This window comes from Protomyctophum parallelum (genome assembly GCF_964188405.1).
Source record: "Protomyctophum parallelum genome assembly, chromosome: 8".
NCBI lineage: Eukaryota > Metazoa > Chordata > Actinopteri > Myctophiformes > Myctophidae > Protomyctophum > Protomyctophum parallelum.
Genome location: NC_139703.1, coordinates 16,013,424 through 16,035,851, shown reverse-complemented (window position 1 = coordinate 16,035,851; position 22,428 = coordinate 16,013,424). Strand labels below are relative to the sequence as shown.

General features: G+C 39.7%; 2 protein-coding genes across 2 annotated transcripts; both read right to left on the bottom strand.

Moving 5' to 3' along the window:
- Nucleotides 1-689: 689 nt before the first annotated feature.
- LOC310862478 (guanine nucleotide-binding protein G(I)/G(S)/G(T) subunit beta-1) lies at nt 690-16,366 on the bottom strand. The gene is made up of 11 exons (XM_083770409.1): nt 15,956-16,366; nt 10,470-10,578; nt 10,306-10,344; nt 10,103-10,209; nt 9,946-10,009; nt 5,878-6,040; nt 4,993-5,059; nt 4,675-4,876; nt 3,639-3,855; nt 3,230-3,345; nt 690-2,637 (listed from the first exon to the last, which is right to left on the bottom strand). The coding sequence occupies exons 2-10, from the start codon at nt 10,524-10,526 to the stop codon at nt 3,239-3,241; spliced, it is 1,023 nt and encodes a 340-aa protein (XP_083626535.1). The 5' UTR covers nt 10,527-10,578; nt 15,956-16,366; the 3' UTR covers nt 690-2,637; nt 3,230-3,238.
- A 1,255-nt stretch (nt 16,367-17,621) lies between these two features.
- rbp7b (retinol binding protein 7b, cellular) lies at nt 17,622-21,389 on the bottom strand. The gene is made up of 4 exons (XM_083770499.1): nt 21,167-21,389; nt 20,547-20,725; nt 20,353-20,454; nt 17,622-17,891 (listed from the first exon to the last, which is right to left on the bottom strand). The coding sequence occupies exons 1-4, from the start codon at nt 21,243-21,245 to the stop codon at nt 17,838-17,840; spliced, it is 414 nt and encodes a 137-aa protein (XP_083626625.1). The 5' UTR covers nt 21,246-21,389; the 3' UTR covers nt 17,622-17,837.
- Nucleotides 21,390-22,428: the final 1,039 nt, after the last annotated feature.

Below are 22,428 nucleotides of genomic sequence, written 5' to 3'. Positions count from 1 at the left end.
GGATTGTGGGTTAGGTGTCAAAAACACAAGGTTTCATAGCTATCTGCAACCTCTGATCACAATAAGTAATTTAATTTGTTATATTGATTTTGATGAGTGCGATATACAATATCAATGTTAGGGTCAAGGAGCTAAAGTTTCCAAGCAATAGTGAGGAAGGGTTTGCTGTTTGCAGCAGAGAGATTCTGAGTTGTTGACAGATGTGAGTCTTAGGGGTAAAATACAATACAATTATGTAAAACAAGCAGACAGGGCATGTCATGTTAGAAATTAGAATACACTGTATGATGTTATCAGTAAGTACACAGTAGGAGTCAGTTGGTTCAACATGTTTACACGCCAACCTAGAGCTGGTCATAGCTTATGTGCTTGGTGAGAGGTTCCTCTTATCCACATGGGTGTAGTCTATAGATTCTATAACCTAGAAATATCAGTCTATAGGAATGTGTTGATTGGGGATACAGATAGGATAGGATAAAAAGGTTATCACAATGACTGAGCAGAGGTTGACGTTGGAGAACTGCAGCCAGTGTTATAAAAAGGATAAACTTTTAAAATTAGATGTGACACCCCGAAACTTTAAAACAAATCATTTTAACAGATTTACAAGCACTTTTTGATTGGCTATTGGCACAGCAAGACACCATGTATGATGAAGTATTCTGGTTCAACTCAAGTCAACAAGGATAAGACATCTCAAACAGCTTTTTATTACATGTTCAATAACAGTACAATTTAGTACAGTATCTATCTTGCATCCAGCTCACCGTGGAACACCAACAGACTGAAATAAAATACAAAAAGTGAAAAGGTACATAAGGGTGCAGAGCTCTATCATATTAATGGAAAGAGAAAAGGGAATCTGTCTCAACTGAATTGCATTTTCACTTGTGGCCACACAAAATTACATCACATTTATTGTACATCATCGCAGAAAAAAGGAAAAGTGAAAATATATCACAACTTTAAACCACTTATACCCCAAGGTTGGTTGACCGGAGTCTATACTGACTTTGCCATTTTCGCTCTACATAAAATAATTTTGGTGAAAATAGCCAAAGGACAAGCTCACAAAGCTTCATATTGTGATGCTTTGCAAGCTTGTTGATTTGCCATTTTCCTGCAAAAGTTTTCCCCAGAATATGGGTGCTGGGGTGTAAGTGGTTAACAAAAGTGCTTCTGTATACAGTGAAATGTTCTGTCATTCAGATGCTTTCTGACTTAATTTAAGACCAAAGAAAATTGTACAAAAAGTGTTTAATATGGACAGTATGTGAAGATGTTTTTGTTCCATTGAGTGTGGACATTTCAAGGAGGAAGAGGACTGTTAAGAAGGATAGATTTCTCACAATGATTGTTATAATTATTACAAAAAATTGGCATCATTAGAACTGGTAAGCATAATTTACACTAAGTATGCAGTCAATATTAAGTCCTTTCTCCATTCTTGCTCACTCTGGTGCATAGCATTACCAGTATTAGTACATGATGTATGCAGAGTTGAGCCAAAAAAAAAAAAAAGGCTCCTATCGAGATCAAATTATAGTCAATAGGTTACTCTCCTTTTGAGAAAAACAGATCTAGGATCTTTGCACCATTGAAAGCAAGTCTACAGCATGCACATCTAAATTAACTCATGGCAGACAAAATGAGAATGTCTTAACTTAAAATTTCAGACCATTATTTTCAGACATTGATTTGTACATTTCATTCACAGAGTTGCAACTGCAGTCCCAAGCAAAGAAAGTGTCTGTCTATTTAATCAGGCGAGGTGTTTCACTCAAAGTGGATAATAAACACAATTTCCCCCATCCATATAATAAAATCCAGCCATGCCCCAACCATCTCACAGCCCAACCATATTCTACCCCATCCCTCCCCACCCAAAGTCAAAGGCATGTACAAGAATTAAGGGGTTAACTGGATAAAGTTACTCATAACAACTCCTTTTGTACTGGAATGAGCATTCATCACAACTTATAGCATGTGCTTGGTTAGTTAACATAGTATTAGTTGAGAGGCAAAGCTTCTTCATGTGCAAAAAGCTGTGATGAAACAAAAACAGCTAGTATATAAATACATCATGGACATTTTCGAAAGCTGCTCGTGTAATTGATCAAGCTTTTGCTTCTGCATGTTTATTTTCTCTCATCTTTCTTACATGATTTAACTGGATTAGAAAGACAAGCTTTAATTTCAAACATGTCTAAAACAACTGAGGAAATATGACAAAGAGAAAAAAAAAAGAAAGCCATCGAGAATAACAAACCATCAGAATAGAATTCTTAAAAAAAAAAAAAAAGGAAAAAAAAAGTTAAATAATTTGTACAATTACACTCCAACATTTGCTTTCAAGACGCATACATTGCATGGGATGATAGTGTTGTTTTTCTCTTTCAAGGTAACATAAAATGGTCCAAGAAGGAATGCACAAGTTTCTGATTTGATACCACAGGAAATCCTCTTTTTAGCTAGGTGATAAAACAATTGTGCTCTTCTTTGTGTAGGAAAGGCATTGGTTTCCCTTCGTTTATGTGGTGTCCAAGTCAGTTTAAACAGTGTTGAAGAGGATGCTGTGAAATATAACATTCTGAAGTTGTAATGGTCTTCCAGTCAACTTTGGAGTTAAAATAACATCTGAGGAGCCAAGACAGATCAATGTCAGAATTTGACTCACCAGAACGGCACATTTCCCCCCCCCCTTCCATAAGGTGACTTATTTGCACTTATGGAAATAATATCAAGACTAATCAATGCACAACTGACCCAAGATGAGAACATTATTGTACCTTGTCAGTTACAGCAAATGAATGGGGGGTAGTTATATTACCAACCAGTTTGATAGTAAGCCAACAAATAGCTAAACAATTATCTTGCAATGCCAGAAAATTTATTTATTTATTTTGCAGATCAAGATATTGACCAATTTAGTCTCAAGTGACATTTGTCTATTCTTAGCCACATTTAAATTGAAAACAGTTTGAAACTAATCTTAATACAAGATCTTATTCAGTGCATCCCCAATTCAGCACCCATGCATTCGAATGACCACACATGTCTCCTTTAATTCTTGATTATACACACAATTATAAACTGAATAAGACTGCTTCTACTGAAAATACAATACAAAATGCTGATAAAACAAAATTGGAGAAATATACTGTAGGAATGACGCTCAACACAATGTAGGCTAATGTAAAAGTCTGAATTGCAAAAGAAAGAGGATCACCTTCAGGCTTCAATTCCAGATCTTCAGAAAACTGTCCCAGGATCCTGTTGCAACTGCCATACCATCATCAGTAACCCCCAGGCAGCTAACACGGTTGTCATGGCCAGCCAACACACCTAGGAGAGGACCACAGCAGCCATTTAGTCAACAGATATTATTCGCAAACTTTTTCATTTCAAGGACCACCAGTTTGATATGCATTTAGGCCATTTCATACAACTTTTAGCTACTGTAGGACCGCGATCCACACTGAATAAGCTTCATTGTTAATTTAACCCTGAGGGTACAATAGAACCAAAGGGACCTGTAAGGGTCCATTTGACTCACGCATTGCCCATTATGCCCAGACGTGAGATTTGGGCAGCCAGATTTAAAAGTAGTTTGGAGTGATCATGCTCCAAGTACTAACCAGCACGGTCAGCCTTTAGTGTGTCCCACACATTACAGTTGAAGTCATCGTAGCCGGCCAGGAGGAGGCGACCGCTCTTGGAGAACGCAACAGAGGTGATACCACAGATGATGTTGTCGTGGGCATAGATCATCAGTTCCTGATCAGCGCGCAGATCAAAGAGCCGGCAGGTGGCATCATCGGAGCCCGTGGCAAAGGCATTGCCATTGGGGAAGAACTGTAAATAAGAGAAAATACACTGAAACGCTCACATTTCTATATATGTGCAAAAGGCATGATCCGACAGGGAGAATGTAGTCTTAGACAATCTCCAAATAGTCTATCCTAGTAGCTTGGCCCAGCCAGCGTGCTTTCTGGTCTAGAGGGGCGGGTGCGTTTGCAGCAAGCGCTGGAGGATATTGGTTCACCGATCAGAATGAACCAATAGCAATGGCTTCTAAAACAGCAGAGAAAACTGACATCACTATATTGAGAGTGACGCCCCTCTGCACTGTAGTTCACTCCCACTCCTAGACCAGGAAATGTCTCACGTTCCCCAAGGCTTTCCTTTTTTGAGCCGTAGCGAATTAAACTAAAAGCCTGGGTACCTGGGTATATTTTAAAATATCTTTAGAGCTTATTTTGTCATTTACATTTCTGCTAAGCAGCAAGCTATATATGCTTAGATGATTTTGATTTATATTAGGATACATTTGCGTGATTGTAAAGACGAAATGGAAGTGGGGAGGAGGCTTCACTTCTGCTTTATATTTTACTCATGATAGAACTTCCGTTGCTCCAGACTATGATGGAAGCATTTGGAAATTGCGAGAGGCAACAGTCTGGCAATGCGAGACTAAGGAGCATGTATAATATTGACTGATGCATTGGGCTTTTAGATCAGCTATTTGTGACTTTTCCGTGACAATCCTGTATGACAAAACAGGACATTAATTTGTGGGGTGTGTGGGGGAGGGGCATTAAAAGCTGTAATATGGAGACACTACAAGATTTCTACCCGACAGCAACAATATGCAATTGTAAACAAACCACTTACACAGATGGCATTGATATCGGACTCATGACCGGTAAATGTCTGTCTGCACATGCCCTCTCGGACATCCCAGAGCTTGGCAGAGGCATCACAGGCCCCAGAGACGAATAACCTTGTGTCAGGGGCCAGTGACAGGCTCATGACATCACCTGTGTGTCCAGCGAATGTGGTTGTCTGCTGCCCAGTCTCAATGTCCCAAAGTGCACTATGACAAAAAATACAGAATTAGACAGATATACATACCCGTTTGTACCACTTGACTGAATGTATTTGATAAAGTCATGTACTAAATTAATGTGGGATTGTAATTCTTATATTTACCAAGTGGTATCTCCAGAACTTGTAACAATCTGGTTGTCATCAACAAAGCGACAACAGGACAGGTAACCTGGATTCAAAGAATGAATGTAGCAGTCATAAAATATATATTTCTTATGCAATATTTTGATGTTAATATATTCCCAACGCAACTTTGAAGATGAACACTGTATGAAAGATGAAGAGATCTCTTAAACTTGGAATCATCAAGTCTGATGAAATTGTTTTCAAATGTCTGCGTTCTATTAAAGCAATTCAAAACTAACTTTCATCTATCTGCATTTAACTAATAGTTATTTCTGCCATTGGGCTATTCAGGGTTTCCTGCAGGATAAAACCAAGTCTAGGTGCTACTGGAGGGGGGTGCACGTACCTGCAGCATACGCACGCGAAGGCTGCACAATATAGACAAAATGTCATACAGTACCTCAATAGTTATGCCACGTATCGCAACAGTGATATAATATCTCAGTGATATAAGACTATGGGTTCACTCTCATTTTAAGTTTAAGTGTAGCAACGGTTATAAACTAACCATTCTTCAAAGAACAGCATATTACAGGTCAATTACTCTTATTTTAAGCCTAGTCTGGAGTTTCATCTCTGTGCTGACCAATTAAGCCTCGGTGGTTCGCCTAGACTTAACAGGCAGAATCATGTGAAATATATTTTAAGAATGTTTCTAATTTAGGTGATAAGTGATGGTCTTTTTAAAATCTTTGCAACTAACAATAGAAATAATTAAAGGTTAATTTGTGTCCCATGGGAGAAACTTGTTGTAAGAGTATAAGTCATGTACACTCATCGCCAATGTGCACAAACACTTGATGTGAAAATGAATTCATTCTAATTTCACAATGGTAAAAATGCAATGATTAGGTCATATACCTGTATGTCCAGCGAGCTCACGGCTTACGCGTACATTCCCCTCTCGAGTTTTGAGATTGTAAATGGAGCAGATATTGTCTAAGCCTCCACAGGCGACATAATTTCCTGAAGGTGCATACGCACAAGTCATGACCCAGGAAGAGCGAAGAGGAATGGCATGGACCTACAAAAGCACACACAAGATATGTATTTTAATGTTAAACACATGCCTTTCACTTTCTCCTTCATATATGTTCTCTTGAGCAGAAATGTAACCATAACCACTTAAAAGTAAACCCTACATTATATATATATATAATTCATATCCATGGCAGCCTAATTTGTTATCACCTCTACACCAAATTCCTGCCAAAAACTGTTATTTCGAGGAATGCTTTGTCTATTTTAGACCCACCCAGATGCTAGGGTTAAAGTGGTTTTAAAGCCCGATTAAACTAACAAATCATGGGGCAGCTTTCTCCGAGTGACGTAACTAAAGAATGTAACAATTAGCCCCTAGTACAGGATTTCGTTATCAAGGACATTTTTTATACCAATTGAGAACATTCTCATGACAAGATGGCAGCTCACTGTGCCATTCTTGTCATGGATGGACAACTTTAACCATTTAACCCTAAATACTTAATTGACCAGGGTTCCCCAGAAGTCTCTACTTGGTAGTTGGTCCCCTCCTTTTTTCCCCCTCTACACCAAGTCTCTTGATCAAAAATGCCAGATAATCTACGAAGTCAGAATGGAATTGCAGTCATTGTCAGCTAGTCACTTTCACTGCCTTTCACCTTATTAAATGTCCAGGATACAGACACTAGGTTTCAAGGGTGAACAATGTTAATACAAAGTGCACTGCAAAAACATAATCAATATAAGTATAGTTGTGGACTGGATGCACACTTGGACAACATGGAGCCCACAAGATAATCATACAGTTTGTTTTTTGCAGTTACGCGCAGTGTTGCACACAAAATACTGCATGCATCATAGCTTGTAGAACTGATATTTTGACACTGCTGTACATATTAAGTATAAACCAGACATAATAAATAGGTTGGTTGCATTTAAAAAATCAAAGAAAAAGGTCCTCCAAATTCAGAAACACCATGTCACCAAACCACCAAAACTACAATTTAGTCAAATGCCATATTTTACACTTTGGAATAGAATATGATAAGAATGTGAATTCAGAAATGCTACAAATTACACAAATACACACTGTACAATAACACAACAATGTTTTGGAGGACACCTCAGGGAATCCGGGAATGAATTCAACTTGGAAGTTGGAACTCAAACTACCAGAATCGAGGCAGATACCCATGGAGTTTGGAGTCAGCGTTGGAGAGGGTCTTAACTCTTAACACCACACACACACACACGTGTGCTCCTACTGACTCCACACTTTGCACACATATTGCTCAGTGCTCCGTCTATATAAAAAAAAGCTTCTTTCCGCAAATCCGCATCATTTTGCCCACTAGCACTGGAAGTGGTCTGACGCAACATAGACTACGTCACACGTTTGCACAACAGATCTGCAAGCTAACTCAACACGTTGTTAGCTTGAAGATCTGTTCTTTTTGCTCATGCATGCTTCCACCGGCCCATCCCCTTTTTAGTAATTTGCTCTTACTGCTGAACGCAGTAACAAGCACTCACTGGACGCACAAACAGAGGACTTGTTCCCTAAATAATTCGACATTGGTCTATGGAACTAGTTAGGACACAGACCAGTCACGTTGTTCCAACGAAAAACAAACCATCAACCCACCACCTGACTATGTTACTAGCCTATGTTACACGATGTTACACGCACATATTGTCAAAAGCGGGTTACATTTGGTTTAGGGATGCACCGAAAGGGAAATTCTTGGCCGAAAACCGAATATCAGAATATGATTAATATTATATATATATTTGTTCCTAGCATTGCTGTCATGGCCGTACCTTAAAGCTACGTGATTTATGGCAAAATAAATGGTTATGGCTAAACTTAACTTAAATAATAATCCATAAAACATTTATTCAGCTCTTTTGAATGCATTAATTGCATACACTATTCTTGATATATTTTATGCCTATTGGGGCCGAAATCGAATAGGCCGGAAATGCATTTTTTGCCATTTTCTGCCGAATATTTTCTGCGGACGAATATTCGGTGCATTACTAATTTGGTTACGTGTCCAATGTGCCGCGTCCCGCAATGCATACGTAAGCAGGTCACACAGTTGGATGACCTGTAGGGTTGTCTTTCTATGTGTATACACACACAGAGTGACATGCGACTTGCCTTTTCAGTGGTGGAGAACTCTGCATTTAAACATTCACACAGCGTTCTACAACCACTACAGCGCGCCAGCTGCCAAGCCGATTGTATTTGAGCACAAATGTGTTGCCTGCGATGTATGCGAAATGAAGGCAAGACAGTTAGAATTCATTGCCTTTACTAGAAAGGTGCACTCCTCCTCAGAACACATCTTGGCCTATCTCTGCCAGGCCGGGTTGTCTACCCAGGGACAACAAACTTCTGAAGGCAGTCCTAGTCACTTGGAATGGGAAAATACTTCATGTGGCAGCCACAGTGTGGAAGGCACGCTGCTTCGCTGCCACTCAAGTGACTACTGGCCAATCACAGCGCGTCCTTTCCGGAATTTATCAATTCAATCCAAGGGAGCTTTATTAGCATGAGAAAACAAATTGATTGGCCTACTGAACGTCCCCTTTGTGACACACAGGGAAGCTTGGCAAGCTTCCGCTCATGCTTACACTATGCTTCGCAAGGAACCTCGGGAAAGCTTGCCTACTCTCAAGAAGCACACGCCCCAGAGCCGAAGGAGGAGTCTACCTTTTTATGTCTATGGTGAGGACCCCCCCACTAAGAGGACATCCACCACCCTAATCCTCACCATTCAACATATCGTGCTGACCAGCACTGCTCCTGCCTGTAAGAGCCTGTGGTGCAGCAAGAACAGTGTCACTCCCCATTCAACAAACACAGCTGTTCAGGGTCATATGGCGTATATTCTTTCTACATCTGAGCATAGACATGGTAACGCCCCGCCTGCCTCCGATTGGCCTACAGACACTGCCGCTCTTGCCTGTACTCCGAGATGCAAGGCAACTCCGTGGTGGGAAAAATAGTACCAAAGAATGGCAACACGCGACAGTAATTTGTAACTTTAAATTTTGTAGAAGAGGCAAACTAATATTGTTTGTGCCGTTTGCTTTGATTGAATAAATGATTGAACAGGTAGGCCTACTATGATTTGATTTGGCTGTGTTCTAAATTAAAGTGTTAGTGTTGATTATCGTGTATTAATCTAAACTAACACTAAACTAATACTATTATACTAATAAAGATCAAGGGAAAATACTTTCTTTACAGTACAATAATGTTTAAAGTTTACACATGTATACAAATAAACAGGCCAATGGCATAAACAATATTAGTTTACCTCTTCTACAAAAATAAAAGTTGCTGACGCGCGTGCCAGGCTGTCATTCTCTTGTAGCCATTACATATCGTACTTGACTTGTATTATTTATTTCCCACCGCACGGCGTAACCTCGTGCAGCAGACTATCCAGCATGTATCTTCCACCTCGGAGACACCGGCTGTGTCGGTAGACCAATCAGAGGCAGCCGGGGCGTTACCATGTCTATGCTCGGACGTAGAAAGAATATACGCGCTCATATGGACCAAGCTGCCTGCAACAGGGGATTCAAACTCCTGGACAGGAAGGTGACACTTGCACCACCCGAGTGACCTAGTTTGAACTTTTACATTTAAACGACATTCATGTCCCTTTTGGTGACCTCCAGAAAATGTTTGCGTTCACTTTTGCAGCATTTCTGGCGTTCATTTTTTTAACGCCAGAAATATGATTCTTTGCCAAATTGCCACTGTTGCATTATTGGCAACATTATCTAGATTTAGAGCAAACTTCTCATAATGTAATTGCTTTCCTTTTTGAAGTGCAATAGACCATGATTCTATTAACAGCAAGTATGGTTATAGTTTTGAGATAATACTTCAAACATGAATGGAATCTGATTCTACTTATAAAACTGTACCTTGTTTGTGGTATAGCTGTCCCAAATAATGAGTTTTCCATCTTGGGAGGCACTGACCAAGAGCCTACACAAATGACAGAAAAAATAAACAAATAAATAACAGAGTCACAGGTCTCATAGAAATATGTACAGATAGATGGGTGAGAATATTCTTTACCTCGAATCTGTTCCCCAGTGCATGGCATAGATTTTAGCCAGATGTCCCCTCAGTGTTCGTCTTGTACGCATCTGAATTCGGCCAACAGGATCAATGTTGGCTGTGATCTAGGAAGAAAAATGCAAAATATTGTTTAGTTTGAGACTAAATGTTTTTGTTATTTTTCTCCAATGGATACCTATAATTGTTAATAACGATGTTACCTGTGAAAGTGTGGCATCTGCACATGCTTTCCTGGCATCCTGAAAAAAAGAAAATGAAATCTTAAATAATTCTGCAGATATATTCATTAATTTGATGTTTTGAGTGTACAGCATTCATCATTATTAATGGTAAATGGTGAGGTAAACAACAGTTAATCACTCACTCTGATCTGATTTTTGAGCTGCTCCGCCTCTTGGCGCAACTGGTCCAGTTCACTCATTTTCCTCAGCTTTTAGAATTACGTTACTCCAGCTGCCGGGACACTTGTTGATCTGGAAGAGATAGAGAATTCACACCATCTACAATTTAGATAAGCTGAGAAATCATGTCCATGTCCATGTACTAAAAGGCTGGGTCATTCCACCGTGACATTTTTCCCCTGCCCACAGTGTATGTATCGAATTGCTTTCAGTGGGAGCACTGTGTATTTACACTATGCTGTAAACACCTGCAGTGTGACAAGGCATCTATTCTGGTCTTTTTTTTAACTGGTCAGAGTTGACATATTTAACTCTAGGCGTTTGGATGAACATTTTGCATTTTCAGCTGGGTAAAAAAGAAAACGATTTGGACACATGGCCTAAAAGGAGTCGTTATCCTATTGACCTCAATCCTTCAGATACCAAATGCCACTTCAATCAATACATAATATGCATGTAATATTGCCCTACTGGACAAAGTTCAGCATAAAACTGGTCTGTACCTAATGTTTGTTTGAAACTCTCGCTCTCCTATACTTGTTTGAATAGGGATTGTAAAACCTTTGTTTTTGTTTATTGAACATATGCTTATAAAGCCTCAATAAAAACAAAGTAGGAATATATATATATATATATATATATTTTTTATTTTTTATGACAGCATATTTGTTCAACTAATCAAGACTTCTGCCTTTATTGATAAGACACAAGTGAAGAATGACAGTAAAGAGGGAGGGAGAGATGGGGGAAGACATGCAGCAAAGGTCGTCATGACCAGGACTCGAGCTCAGGCCAGAGCCTATGCGGCATGTGCCTGGACCGCTAGGCCGGCGGGCGCCCCTCAAGACTCAGTTTAACCACTTCATTGACCAGGGTGCCCCGAAGTGACAATAACAATTACATCTCTGTTGAGGGATCTAAAGGACATTGGCAGGAACCCTGCAACACCAATGTCTTTTAAATAGTATTTCCAGCATCAACAAAACCACAAAATGATGCATGTCTTTTAAAAAGATTAGGGCAGTCACTGTCTTGGCAAGAATCTGGCTATATGATAATCACGATTTGGCGCGATGAAACTCAGTGTTTCAAAATGTTTTGGAAGATATCGATCAAGGTATTTGGTAAGGAAGAATAATGTGATGTTTGATTGTGTTCGATTGCCATTTCCTAGTGTGAGGTACTTTAACTTTACTAGCTTGAAGAAAAAGAATAAACAGCATTTTCCACAGCACAGGGTTAAAATGCGGTATTGCCTACTTTGACCATTTCCAATTTGTTTTTCAATACAATGGATGAATTATGCAGGATGTGAATTACAAAAGGGAAGAAATTTACATATAGGAAAATGTGGCTTCAACAGAAACTTTAGGAACAAGTTCACAAAATGACATGGCTTATAGATGCTCTATAGACTTTATGAATTTGAACTTGTAGAATAACTCTCTCATTCATAATATATATATAATTATATACCCAATGTATTAGTCTGATTAACCACTTAAGCCCAATTTTATGCTTTGTCATACAATAGTGTGAAGTGAGTGGTGCAACTCCGTGTGGGGGTCCCTGGGGGGTCCCCGGAAATTCCAGACCCACATGAACGCGGCCAGGGTGCCGGCCCGGTTCCGGCGAGTCGTCCCGCATCCAAAACGGTTGGGAAATGACAGTTACCGTGCGGGGGTCCCTGCCCTGGGGGTCCCCGGGACATTCAGATTAAGTTCTTATTTCAACTTAACCCTGGCATATTGTAAAATATACTCTTAAGTCTTCATGTGACCACCGTGCTCTGACTTTAGGTGCGTTACCTGTTCATATCAAATAAATAACGGTAATGGGTCACACACACCAAGACTGTATTTCAATAATTTATTCTTGCATTTTGAACAGGAGACAAACGTTTCAGCTATCCAGCCTTCATCAGTGTGAAGGCTGGATAGCCGAAATGTTTGCCTCCTGTTCAAAATGCAAGAATAAATAATTGAAAATAAATGCAGTCTTGGTGTGCGAGTCTGCGACCCATTACCGTTGTTTATTTGTATTGTAAAATATGCCTTCACTTGCAAACAAAGACCACCGTTGATTAAATGTGCACTCACTGGTATCATTTTGTATAGCAAGATGATTCAAGGTGTTAGGTGTCATTAAATGCATGCTTTTGCAGCTGTAGTCCACGACTCCATAACAATTAAAGTTAAAGTGATGTGTTTAAATTAGAAGAGAGGCTCCTGTACATAAACCCTATATACACTTCGTTGAACGGAGACCCCCAGGGGACCATATACTAGACCCACTCCTTTTTTCCATGACAAAAAAAACACCCATAGATCAGCTATTTTGGCGACGCTAAGGGTCATGTGGTTAAATACGCTAACTGCTTGAGTGGTTACAAAACTAGGATGAAACCATTAATGTTATCCTGGCTGGGTAAGGTTACGATCATATACTGTATATGTCCATCGTCTACTTTTTTCAGCTTCTATACTAATTTTATGACAAATAATATAGAATACACAGCAGCATAGTTCAAGCTCCTGTTTTATGTTTACAAGACTATACCTTAAATGTTATCCTGGATAACATTCCTGTAATTATTTGAGATCTTCTGTTGGGTTAGGCCTGGAACAACCCCTTGTAGTATCGAGCATATCCGAATAGCCTAAATGCTGTTAATAACTCAGCATTAAGCTTTCCCTTTTCAGAAACATTGTTTGCTTATGAAGGTCTGCAGATTCTTAGTTTGGAGTTCCTCCATCACATCACTTCTCCTTTCTAAGCGCCTGATCAGGGTCAGCTGACTGCACGATAAACTGCGTTGTGGCAAATAGCCTAAAGTTGTGACTTACTGACTGTTCTCAGGTCTCTTGAGGGCAGTCACTGCCTGCTGCCCCCTGAAGCTGAAAGCCTGTTCCTACATATTCATCTGAGAACCATCATAATGTCTGTGTAGTAAGCACTTAGGCCTTCAAGTAGTAACACAAATGTATTTTCTCAGATGACAGCTTAGCTTGTGTTGCTGCATGATCATAGTAATTGTTACGTGTGCCTACCCTTCCCTTAAAGAGATGACAACACGATTATGAAACCTGCAGTAAGCCTAATATAATTTTGTATTGTGGATCCAAACATTTTCTAATCATGGATGTGTGGAGTCCAGTTTTAAATATTGGCCTGATAATGCGATGTTTCACCGGTCTAAAGCTGGATCAGAGAAAGGATCATAACCAGCACTATCACTGAGCAAGTCCATAATCCTAAAAGCTAAAACCCTTTCAGTTAAATCTCTAATCCTATCCATGTCCACCAACATGAGAAACAGCTGGCGAACCCTGGACAGAAGTCAGAAATATGCTATTCCATTCATAAAATAATAGGATGAGATTAAGCTTAATTCTGTTACATTTAACATGCTTAAAGCAAGTGCCTGGATTTTCTCACTGCTCTCACTTTCTGTCAGTCTCAAATTTAATTTGAAAGCAACAGTGCCATCACCATTCAGATTGTATTTGTAGAGAATCAATACACATTCATGAGCATCATCAGTGAAACGCATATGTACCCAGTGTAGTCATGTTGACACCAACATGAGAGATTAATCTACTATAAAAACGCAATAATAATAATAATAATTACAAGATATAACTATTCTGCTGTTCAGTTCCCACAGGTTTGCTTAACACTGTGGGTCTAATATGCTGACAGTAACATGGGATTTCATGTTGCACATGATTTGCGTACAGAAGTGGGACCGTTTGCATCATGTTTGAATATTTGTTGTGGGAAAACTGTAGCAGCAGTACGTCCGTTCGCTACGTAAATAGACGAGCCTCTACAATAACACCACTCAATACTCATCATAGCCCAGCTGAATGATTTAATTGCCTCGACTAGATAATAAGGCAATAATAATAAGGCAATAATATTGTAATACAGTTTTGATGCTATGTGAGATGAATATTTTTTCAAAATTGGCTGAAAGCCGCGCAATGCAATACTAATCTGCCTTGCACTGATGGAAATCCGAGAAGATGCAGCTAACGCCATCTTGTACACTGCTGCCCGGTAGTTAGCCTGCTAGCAAGTTGGTCGGTATGTAGGCCTGTAGGCAGGGCAGAACGAGACATTTCAGCACTTTAAATAGAGCCACTTCCTCTCATAACTCAAACAAATCCCTTCATTGTCGACATTAACTCACAACCGACCGTCAATATGAGCCGCTTGCCACATATCGCTTTCTAACATTACATTTCCAGAAAGACTGTTGTTCTTCCGCAATTACGCGGACTGCTAGGTAGCTAACACCATTCAAGTGAACGCGGTCGGTAGGTGGGTTAACTATAACTACTGTGTGGGGCTGTTTGCCTGCCTACAGCAAATCCAATTACTTCGATACTTGCAATCTTGTTACCGTCAACCGTGCCTTTTTGATTTGATTACAACATATATGTACACAGTTAGCTGGCTCTCTGTGGTCTAGACTCTAGAAGAGGAGGTCCCAATCCTCCCTCCTGGAGAAACTGCAAGGTCGGGTGGTGGCCAGCTTGACTTGCAGACAGTCAGATTGCAATAAGGAATGTAAATGATACGAGTACGTTTAAATTTGGTGGAGAGGGAGCTCACTTCTTCAAAAAGGACAGTTTACTAGCATAACCTTCGTTAAGCATTTTCACTGGAACACCCACCCAGGTTGACTACAAGTGGAGTTGTATTGTATTATTGGTGGCACAAGACAGAATGGCTTGCAACAGCATTTCCTTCGTACTTTATTACAATAGTTCATACCGATCTACACCTATATTCAGTGTTTTATTCCTGATCCGGTTAAGAAATAAGTGTCAACTAACGTTTGCACCTACGTTACATTTCCTATATCGGACGTTTATTGCTCCAGTAAGGCAATGAAGGGGCTGTGTCATCAACTGGCAGCCAGCCTATCTTACGATATTAAATCAACATTTTCCATTTAGATACAGGTCATCAATGTAAGCTCGTGTGCTTTATGAAATCACTAATCCAGCTTTCCATTAGCAGCTCACGTAACATAATACCAGTTAATGGGAAATCGTATTAGCTACATAGCATTAGCTGGTTCTAGCTGATTTAGGCCAAACATCCCCTCATCGTTGACATCAAGCGGCATTCAGCTAGCACCATTCACTGACATTCATAAAATAGGGCAAGGAAGCAGTACTTTGGTTTCTGAGTGATGTTTATCCAGAACGAAATCTCAACATTTGTTTTTTTCCTAACAACCATAGATTGCTTTTATATTCGCCCGCACAGATTTATCAGCTATACCCCCACAACGATAAGTCGCTAACAAGCTAGCTGTCGACAGATACCCCACCCCCGGGCACTGATATTCTCACACAATATTCCACAGCCAGCTATTCTCACCGCGGAAAAAAGAACGGCAGACGTCGTCGGGTATTTTCTTCTCCAAACTCACCTGCTTCGATTTGTGTTTGCTTTGATGTCTTTTGCATTGACTGGAAATGGAAACGGCGTATCCCTCCAATGCACGCATCAACGAACAGCGAGCAGCTAGCTGTGGAACTAGCTAGCCAGCTAGTTGAGTGTGTGCGGAGCGGAGCTACGGTTGGAGAGCTCTGACAACCTCAGTCAACCAACCGGAGAGGGGAGGGCAGGCAAGGCAGGGGGGATCACACCCACAACGTCTTCTATGGGGCTCAACGACACGGTGGAGCAGCCGGAGAGAGACAAAGCAATACTTTTCCGAATTAAACGATGCACTTGGTTCAACAAGGGAGCTAATGTTTCCTTTTTGTCAGACTGTTAACCCGTGTCCTTGCTCTTGGAGCGCTCTCATCCGGCCATCGAACGAACGAACGAACGGAACGACGAGATGGGCGCGGTAACCCTCCCTGCAATCAGCTGTGGGAAACCCCACGCTGCCTGCAGCAGCAGCGGTTGGAAGAGTAAAACACATCCAAAATGATGAAGATGCCAATGTGCATCATATCTCAAAAACTATTATTTTCACCTCACTTTTGCTTTTCATTTTTGAGGATTCAGTCCTTCGTTATACTGGGTCGGTACCAAAGAGAACATGCGTTCGTTTGCAAGCAAGCATAATCATATACCTACTGTAGGCCGTGTTAGGCCCACTGTGTTAAACCATTAATTCATTAAAGGAAATAAGGAATTTATAGGCTATATAGGCTACATATATAGTATTCAGCAGACAGACTGTGTGTGTGTGTGTGTTATACAAATCTCATTCCTTTTCACATTTCTAACTATTGCAGAGTAATGCCAGATATGTGCATATTATGTCAATCAGTGTGTCAGTATTTCAGTATGTCAGTAGGTTACAAATCTAATTAAAAATCCCACTTCCACTAGAAAAACCCCTGGTGCCTGTCTTTAAATGTGTGTCAGTAGGTTTCCGAGCCATTTCTTATTATCTGCTTTGAGAATTCAGGAAATCCGGGAGAATCACAATTGACATGATGACCCAGAATAAGTAGTCACTCAGGGACCTTATGTGATTTAACATTAGACTCGGAGTAATTAGTGTTAGGCCTAGAGTCATAAGTCTCCACTATAGAGCAACACCCTAAGACACGTTACAGCTTTCCTGGGACACACAACCTTTAAGGAAACTCCACTAGTAAATAGTAATTGTTTAATTTAATTGCACTTGCACATATTACATCCTGGACCTGAACTATTAACAGTTAGCCAGCCACTGGAGAGCAACCAGAAGAGAAGAAGAAGAAATGCGTTCTGGTAAATCAAGTTTACCAAGGGTAACTGGACTAAGCATCAGATACCAGGGATCCGCTTCAGCTCAAACCTGCAGGGCCAGGCCTTTGAAAGAAACCCAGAGCACACAGAGGAAATCCACCGTGAAAACATTACATGGAGAAGTACAGAGCACATCTCTCTCTTAGAGCAGTGGTTCTCAAAGTGAGGCGAGAGTGTACAAATTAATGTTCCATATGTACACTCAGAGTTATGGGGGTCCAATACATTTAAAAATGAAAAGTTTGAGAACCACTGACCTAGAGGAGAATTCATTTGAGGCTCAGGTTTTCTACACTGAAAATAATGAGCTGAAGACACAGTCCACTCAAGTTGCTGTTGTGATGTGGTGTGAGTTAGTATTTTATTTATTTATTTCAATGGCACCCAGTTGAATTAACTCAATACAAGACTCTGAGGTTGGAGACTCGACCCTAGAGGGAGCCACAGACCTTGGTGGCATAAAGTACACAGGTTTTGCACATACTCCATATTTAGAGCAGAATGGACACAGTGTGAAGGTCCTTTCCTCCAAGTCAGATTTATTCCCCAGAAAGTTGAAATCAGGCACTCCTTTTAAAAACCTGTTTGCAGACTTGATCTTCACAGGTGATCACCTAGAACAAGAAAATAAATTAATGCATTCAGTCTACCAAATAGTTGGTATAATAGAAATAGGCAGCTATAAATACTTATATAGCCTAGTATATACTATGCATCACAAATAGAGGACACAGATGAGACATAGTAGGGATGTACCGATGAGACATTTCGGCTAATATCGATATCCGATTGCTGCTGATTGCTGTTATGGCCAATAACCGATATAAGCGATGTCGATATGATCTCATTCTGTAGGCCTATTAAAACATTTAAATGATTTTGTCCATTCTGAAAAAAGGCTTGAATTTGAAGAAAGAAATGCCTCTTTATTCCAAAACTGAAATGTTGGCACATATCCCAACATAAACAGTTTGAATTTAGTATTTTTATTTAAAAATGTTCCAACTTGTCTACTCTTTTGAAAGCTTCCCCAGAAAACACTTTATTTATTTTTCAACATAATTATTATAAAATAAAATATCTGCTAAAACCAATATATTATTTTGATATCGATTTGATACCGATATTGCATTTTAAGGCCAATATCGTCCGATACCGATGTGATGACCGATTAATTGCCCATAGGTGCACAAATCTGCCCAAAGTTCAAACCCACTAAAAAGAATAATCTATTGCGACACATGTGTCACAGTGTCCTGGGCTGTTACGTAGCTGAGGAGAGACTTACTAACATGCCTTGGGGGCTCACCTATATTCATTATTGTTCTATTGTTGTGTTATTGTTTACCTGGGAATGCATTGGGGGGTTGTGATTAATGTTTTTGTCTATGTAATCATGTATTTTATGTGTATGTTTTGGGTTTAATCCATTACTTCATTCTGGGTTCCTGGCTTCAGCACTGAACAAGGGTAATTCTGGTTCACCCTGCCATGTTCAAGCAGCTAAGGGCCGATTCATACTCCTATTTTAGAGCCGAATAAAAGTCGGTTCGGCTCTGTAGAGCCTACAATGTGACGTCATTTGAGGTTCGGGGGGGCGGGTACCGTCCTAAAGTCGGCTCTTCGGTGCTACTGAAAATTTCTGATGAGCCAAAATCATTTCTACATTACAACGCTGAAACAGCGGTAAAATAGGAGTATGAATCGGCCCTAATGGAGAAGGTCCTTGCCTTGCCAGGGTCCCTTCGAGGGGGCCCATGCCAGCCTGTGGGAATGTGGCCATTCACCATGCAGGCCCCTCATTGAGTTCAGCTGGTTTGTTAATGTGTTTACTGATCGCCACAATTAAATACTTTTCCTATCGTGAAGGGTTGCTATGCTTTATTGAACCAATTAACGCTATTGTAATAGCTATGGCGTGATGGCATCATCAGTGATGTGTCAGTCAGGTCTACGATACCACTCTGCCCTTGACATTTACCAATTAAACACTGTACGGTCACACCCAGTAGTGTTTACACCCACAAAACTCCTTTAGACAAAAAAATCCAGTCAGACTACATTGGTAATAATGGTATAAGTCTCAGGAATGCAATTCCCACACCCAGTAACATTTCTGCAGATGCTTTGGAGTATGTTTAAAGGGATAGTTGACTTTTTTTTTGTCCTATCGATTGCTCACCTCATGGAGTCTTTAATTCATGGATTAGATTTTGTTTGTTTTTGAGTTGACACATTCCTAAGACAATCATTTGAGGAGACTCTATGGGCTCCATTTTCATCACCGCTAAACCGGTGACGAAAATGGAGCCCTTTGTGTCTCAATAGGGAACAAAGGAGGCTATTTGTGTCTCCATAGGGAACCACTTCTGGTCATTAATGATTGGCGACAAAAAGTCTCCACAGGGTGACTAATCGATAGAATTTTTTATTTTTTTTGGGTGAACTATCCCTTTAACTACTGTACAGTACAAGGTAGTATGAGTGACCTTTGTCACTCTGTTGAAGATTATAAGATTGAAACTTCATTAAAGGACCACTTCACCACTTTTCAACCTATCTTCATATAATAGGTCCTCACTAATAATCATGAAAAAATTGTGCAATTTTTTTCTACTCGGTCTGTGTCTCATAGGAGGACTGTGGGCAGTTGAGAAATCGTCTTCAAGTGACATCATCGATGGGGAATACAAGCTAATAAAAACTGCAGGCTTTCTAGTCCTGAAAAGTTGCAATGCAAAAATGGAAGCCATCGTTCTCACGATAATGAAAATCTAAATATTTTTGTCAAAAAATCTTGTTTAACGGTTTCTAAACTGCCCACAGCTCTCCTATGAGACACAGACTGAGTAGAAAAGAATCGTGCCATTTATTCATGATTATTAGTGAGGACCTATTATATTATACGATTTGGTGGAGTGTGCAAGATTGATCTTTGAATCTCATACTATGTGCACTACGACATTTACAAAGTATTTTTTTTCTTAGCCTTGCTCACATGGATTGGTCTCTTATGAGGCATTAAAATAAGTTGTGAATTCTTGAAAGTTCTTTGTTTGAGGAATAACGTCATACCAGATGAAGCTCATCTCCCTGTATCCAGTGGGTCCACCCTCTGTTCTTCTTTTCTCCTTTCTGAACACACACCAGCTTGCCATTGTCCCAGTTCACCACTGTCTGGTATAAAATTTAATTATCAATATATATAAAGCCTTTTTTATTATGGAATTAGTCTATACTAGTGTGATAGCCTATTGAAAACGTCCTACCTGGCATGACCTGTTGTCAATTCCTTTGGTCAATTCTTCAATCTCTTTTCCAATTGTAAATGAACATGAAAGGTTTCTAAAAGTACTCAGTGTTTGAATGGAGAAAGAATCTCCATCTTGCTTAATCACTTTCTGGGGCTTCATCATGCAGGCAATCTTACGTGTTGCAAAATCAATACCTGTGTGTAGAAAAGAGAAATACATGTTATCTTGCACATACTACTGTACATACAGTACTTTATTTAATCTGACAGCAAGCAACAGGTCATAAGTGCAACAAACATTTCATACTTTTTCACACCATTGCTAAAATGTAAGATTTTACAAAACAATCACTTCTTCTCACCTCTTTGTATGAGACTAATATTAGTTATTTTCTTTTGTAGGAAAACTAAACAAAACATGTGATTGGTGGTCATATGCCTGCTAAATCTAAGATTTCACAAAACAATAATTTCGCACACTTTTGTTTGACACTGATGTTATTATTTTTTTGTTTATGTATGAAAACTTCCACTCCAGCCTAAATAATTAACTTAAAAATAAAGGAACATGTCTCTCTTTAAATGATAAAATGATAAATGTTTGTAAAGGATCATTTGTCACACCAAGACACTTACCAAGAGCATTCATATATCCATTGGCATTATCATTGCTGATCATGTCCCATGTTCCACTGTAGTTGATAACATGTTCCATGTTCCACTGTAGTTGATTAGCTGTTAATTGACTCTTACAGACACTATATTCGATCTTGACTTGCTTTCTGCTTGCTCAACCGTTAAGACTAAAAAATGACTACTGACAGGAATATTCAGAGTGAACAGATTTTAAATGTCTGCACTGACATTTTCCACAGTGTGTTAATATGGAGCAGGGGTGATTCTGCTGTTGTTGCAGCACTGAGGGCGGAACATGGCTTTTTACACAATGTGAGGAAATTGTGTTTTATTCCTCTGGGATCCCCAATTCCAATAAACTGCATCAGGATCTTCTGGCCAAACCACGTCAACAACATCAACCTGTGGGAATGCACCAAACAAGAACCAGTAGAGATACACTGTGAGCTTGCAGATCTGTTATTTTTGCGTAATGTTCTCTTCAGAGTAGGGATGCAAGGGTCCACATGGTTAATGCATTCTGAGTCACTCACTGTGGACAGAAACATGATCCTTCCACTTGGTGCACGTTTGGAGCAGGTGGTAATACCACAGACAGGATCTGGTTGTTGGGGAGTTACACCCGTCTGACTGAAAGGATAATAAACATGATGTTTCATTACACGCTAGTATACATGGCATATCATACTAGCAGAAGTTTACCAAGGGATCAAAGGTTAAAATTGTAAGTGGTGTGGTGTGATGAATGTTTTTTTTGTAAATGTTAGGAAGTGACTTTTACAACGATCATAGTTTTGTTTTTGTGGCGATTTAGCTCCTTTATGTCATTCTGATTGTATTTATTTTGTAACAATTTGTTGTGTATGGTTGTTTTTCAGTCAAATTGTACTTGTAATATTCATGGGGGCGGTTCTGGTCCCTCAGTTCTATGTCATGGCAAGGTAACTCAATTATAGGTCCATGACATTTTCATTTGGATCATGTTTAAAATTGTAGATTTGACATTATATATTTATTTCTAAGGCCAAAATCCTCCAGATACTGCAGACAGCCACTTCTGAACAACCTCGCAGTGTTCATCGCCTTATCCTTAATAGCTTCAGGTATATCACAACCCACACTAAGAAATACAAATGTTAACTCAGTGTTATGTTCATATGGCTTTTCCCACTCTCAGAGTTAAATTTATTCTCAATACTTGGATGATTTCTGTGTCCAGTGCAGCATTTAAGCGTATTTTAGCTCAAATAAACATTTGATCA

Bases quoted from the DNA above. Each gene is read 5' to 3' on its own strand.
- LOC310862478 (XM_083770409.1), bottom strand. From the start codon at position 10,526: ATGAGTGAACTGGACCAGTTGCGCCAAGAGGCGGAGCAGCTCAAAAAT. The intron at 10,010-10,102 runs GTAAAGAATATT...TCATTTGTGTAG, and splicing joins CACTGGGGAACAGATTCGAG to GCTCTTGGTCAGTGCCTCCC. The intron at 4,877-4,992 runs GTAAATATAAGA...TTTTTGTCATAG, and splicing joins AGTTCTGGAGATACCACTTG to TGCACTTTGGGACATTGAGA.
- rbp7b (XM_083770499.1), bottom strand. From the start codon at position 21,245: ATGGAACATGTTATCAACTACAGTGGAACATGGGACATGATCAGCAAT. The intron at 20,455-20,546 runs GTAGGACGTTTT...ATTTTATACCAG, and splicing joins TTGACAACAGGTCATGCCAG to ACAGTGGTGAACTGGGACAA. The intron at 17,892-20,352 runs GTATGACGTTAT...TTCTTGTTCTAG, and splicing joins AGGGAGATGAGCTTCATCTG to GTGATCACCTGTGAAGATCA.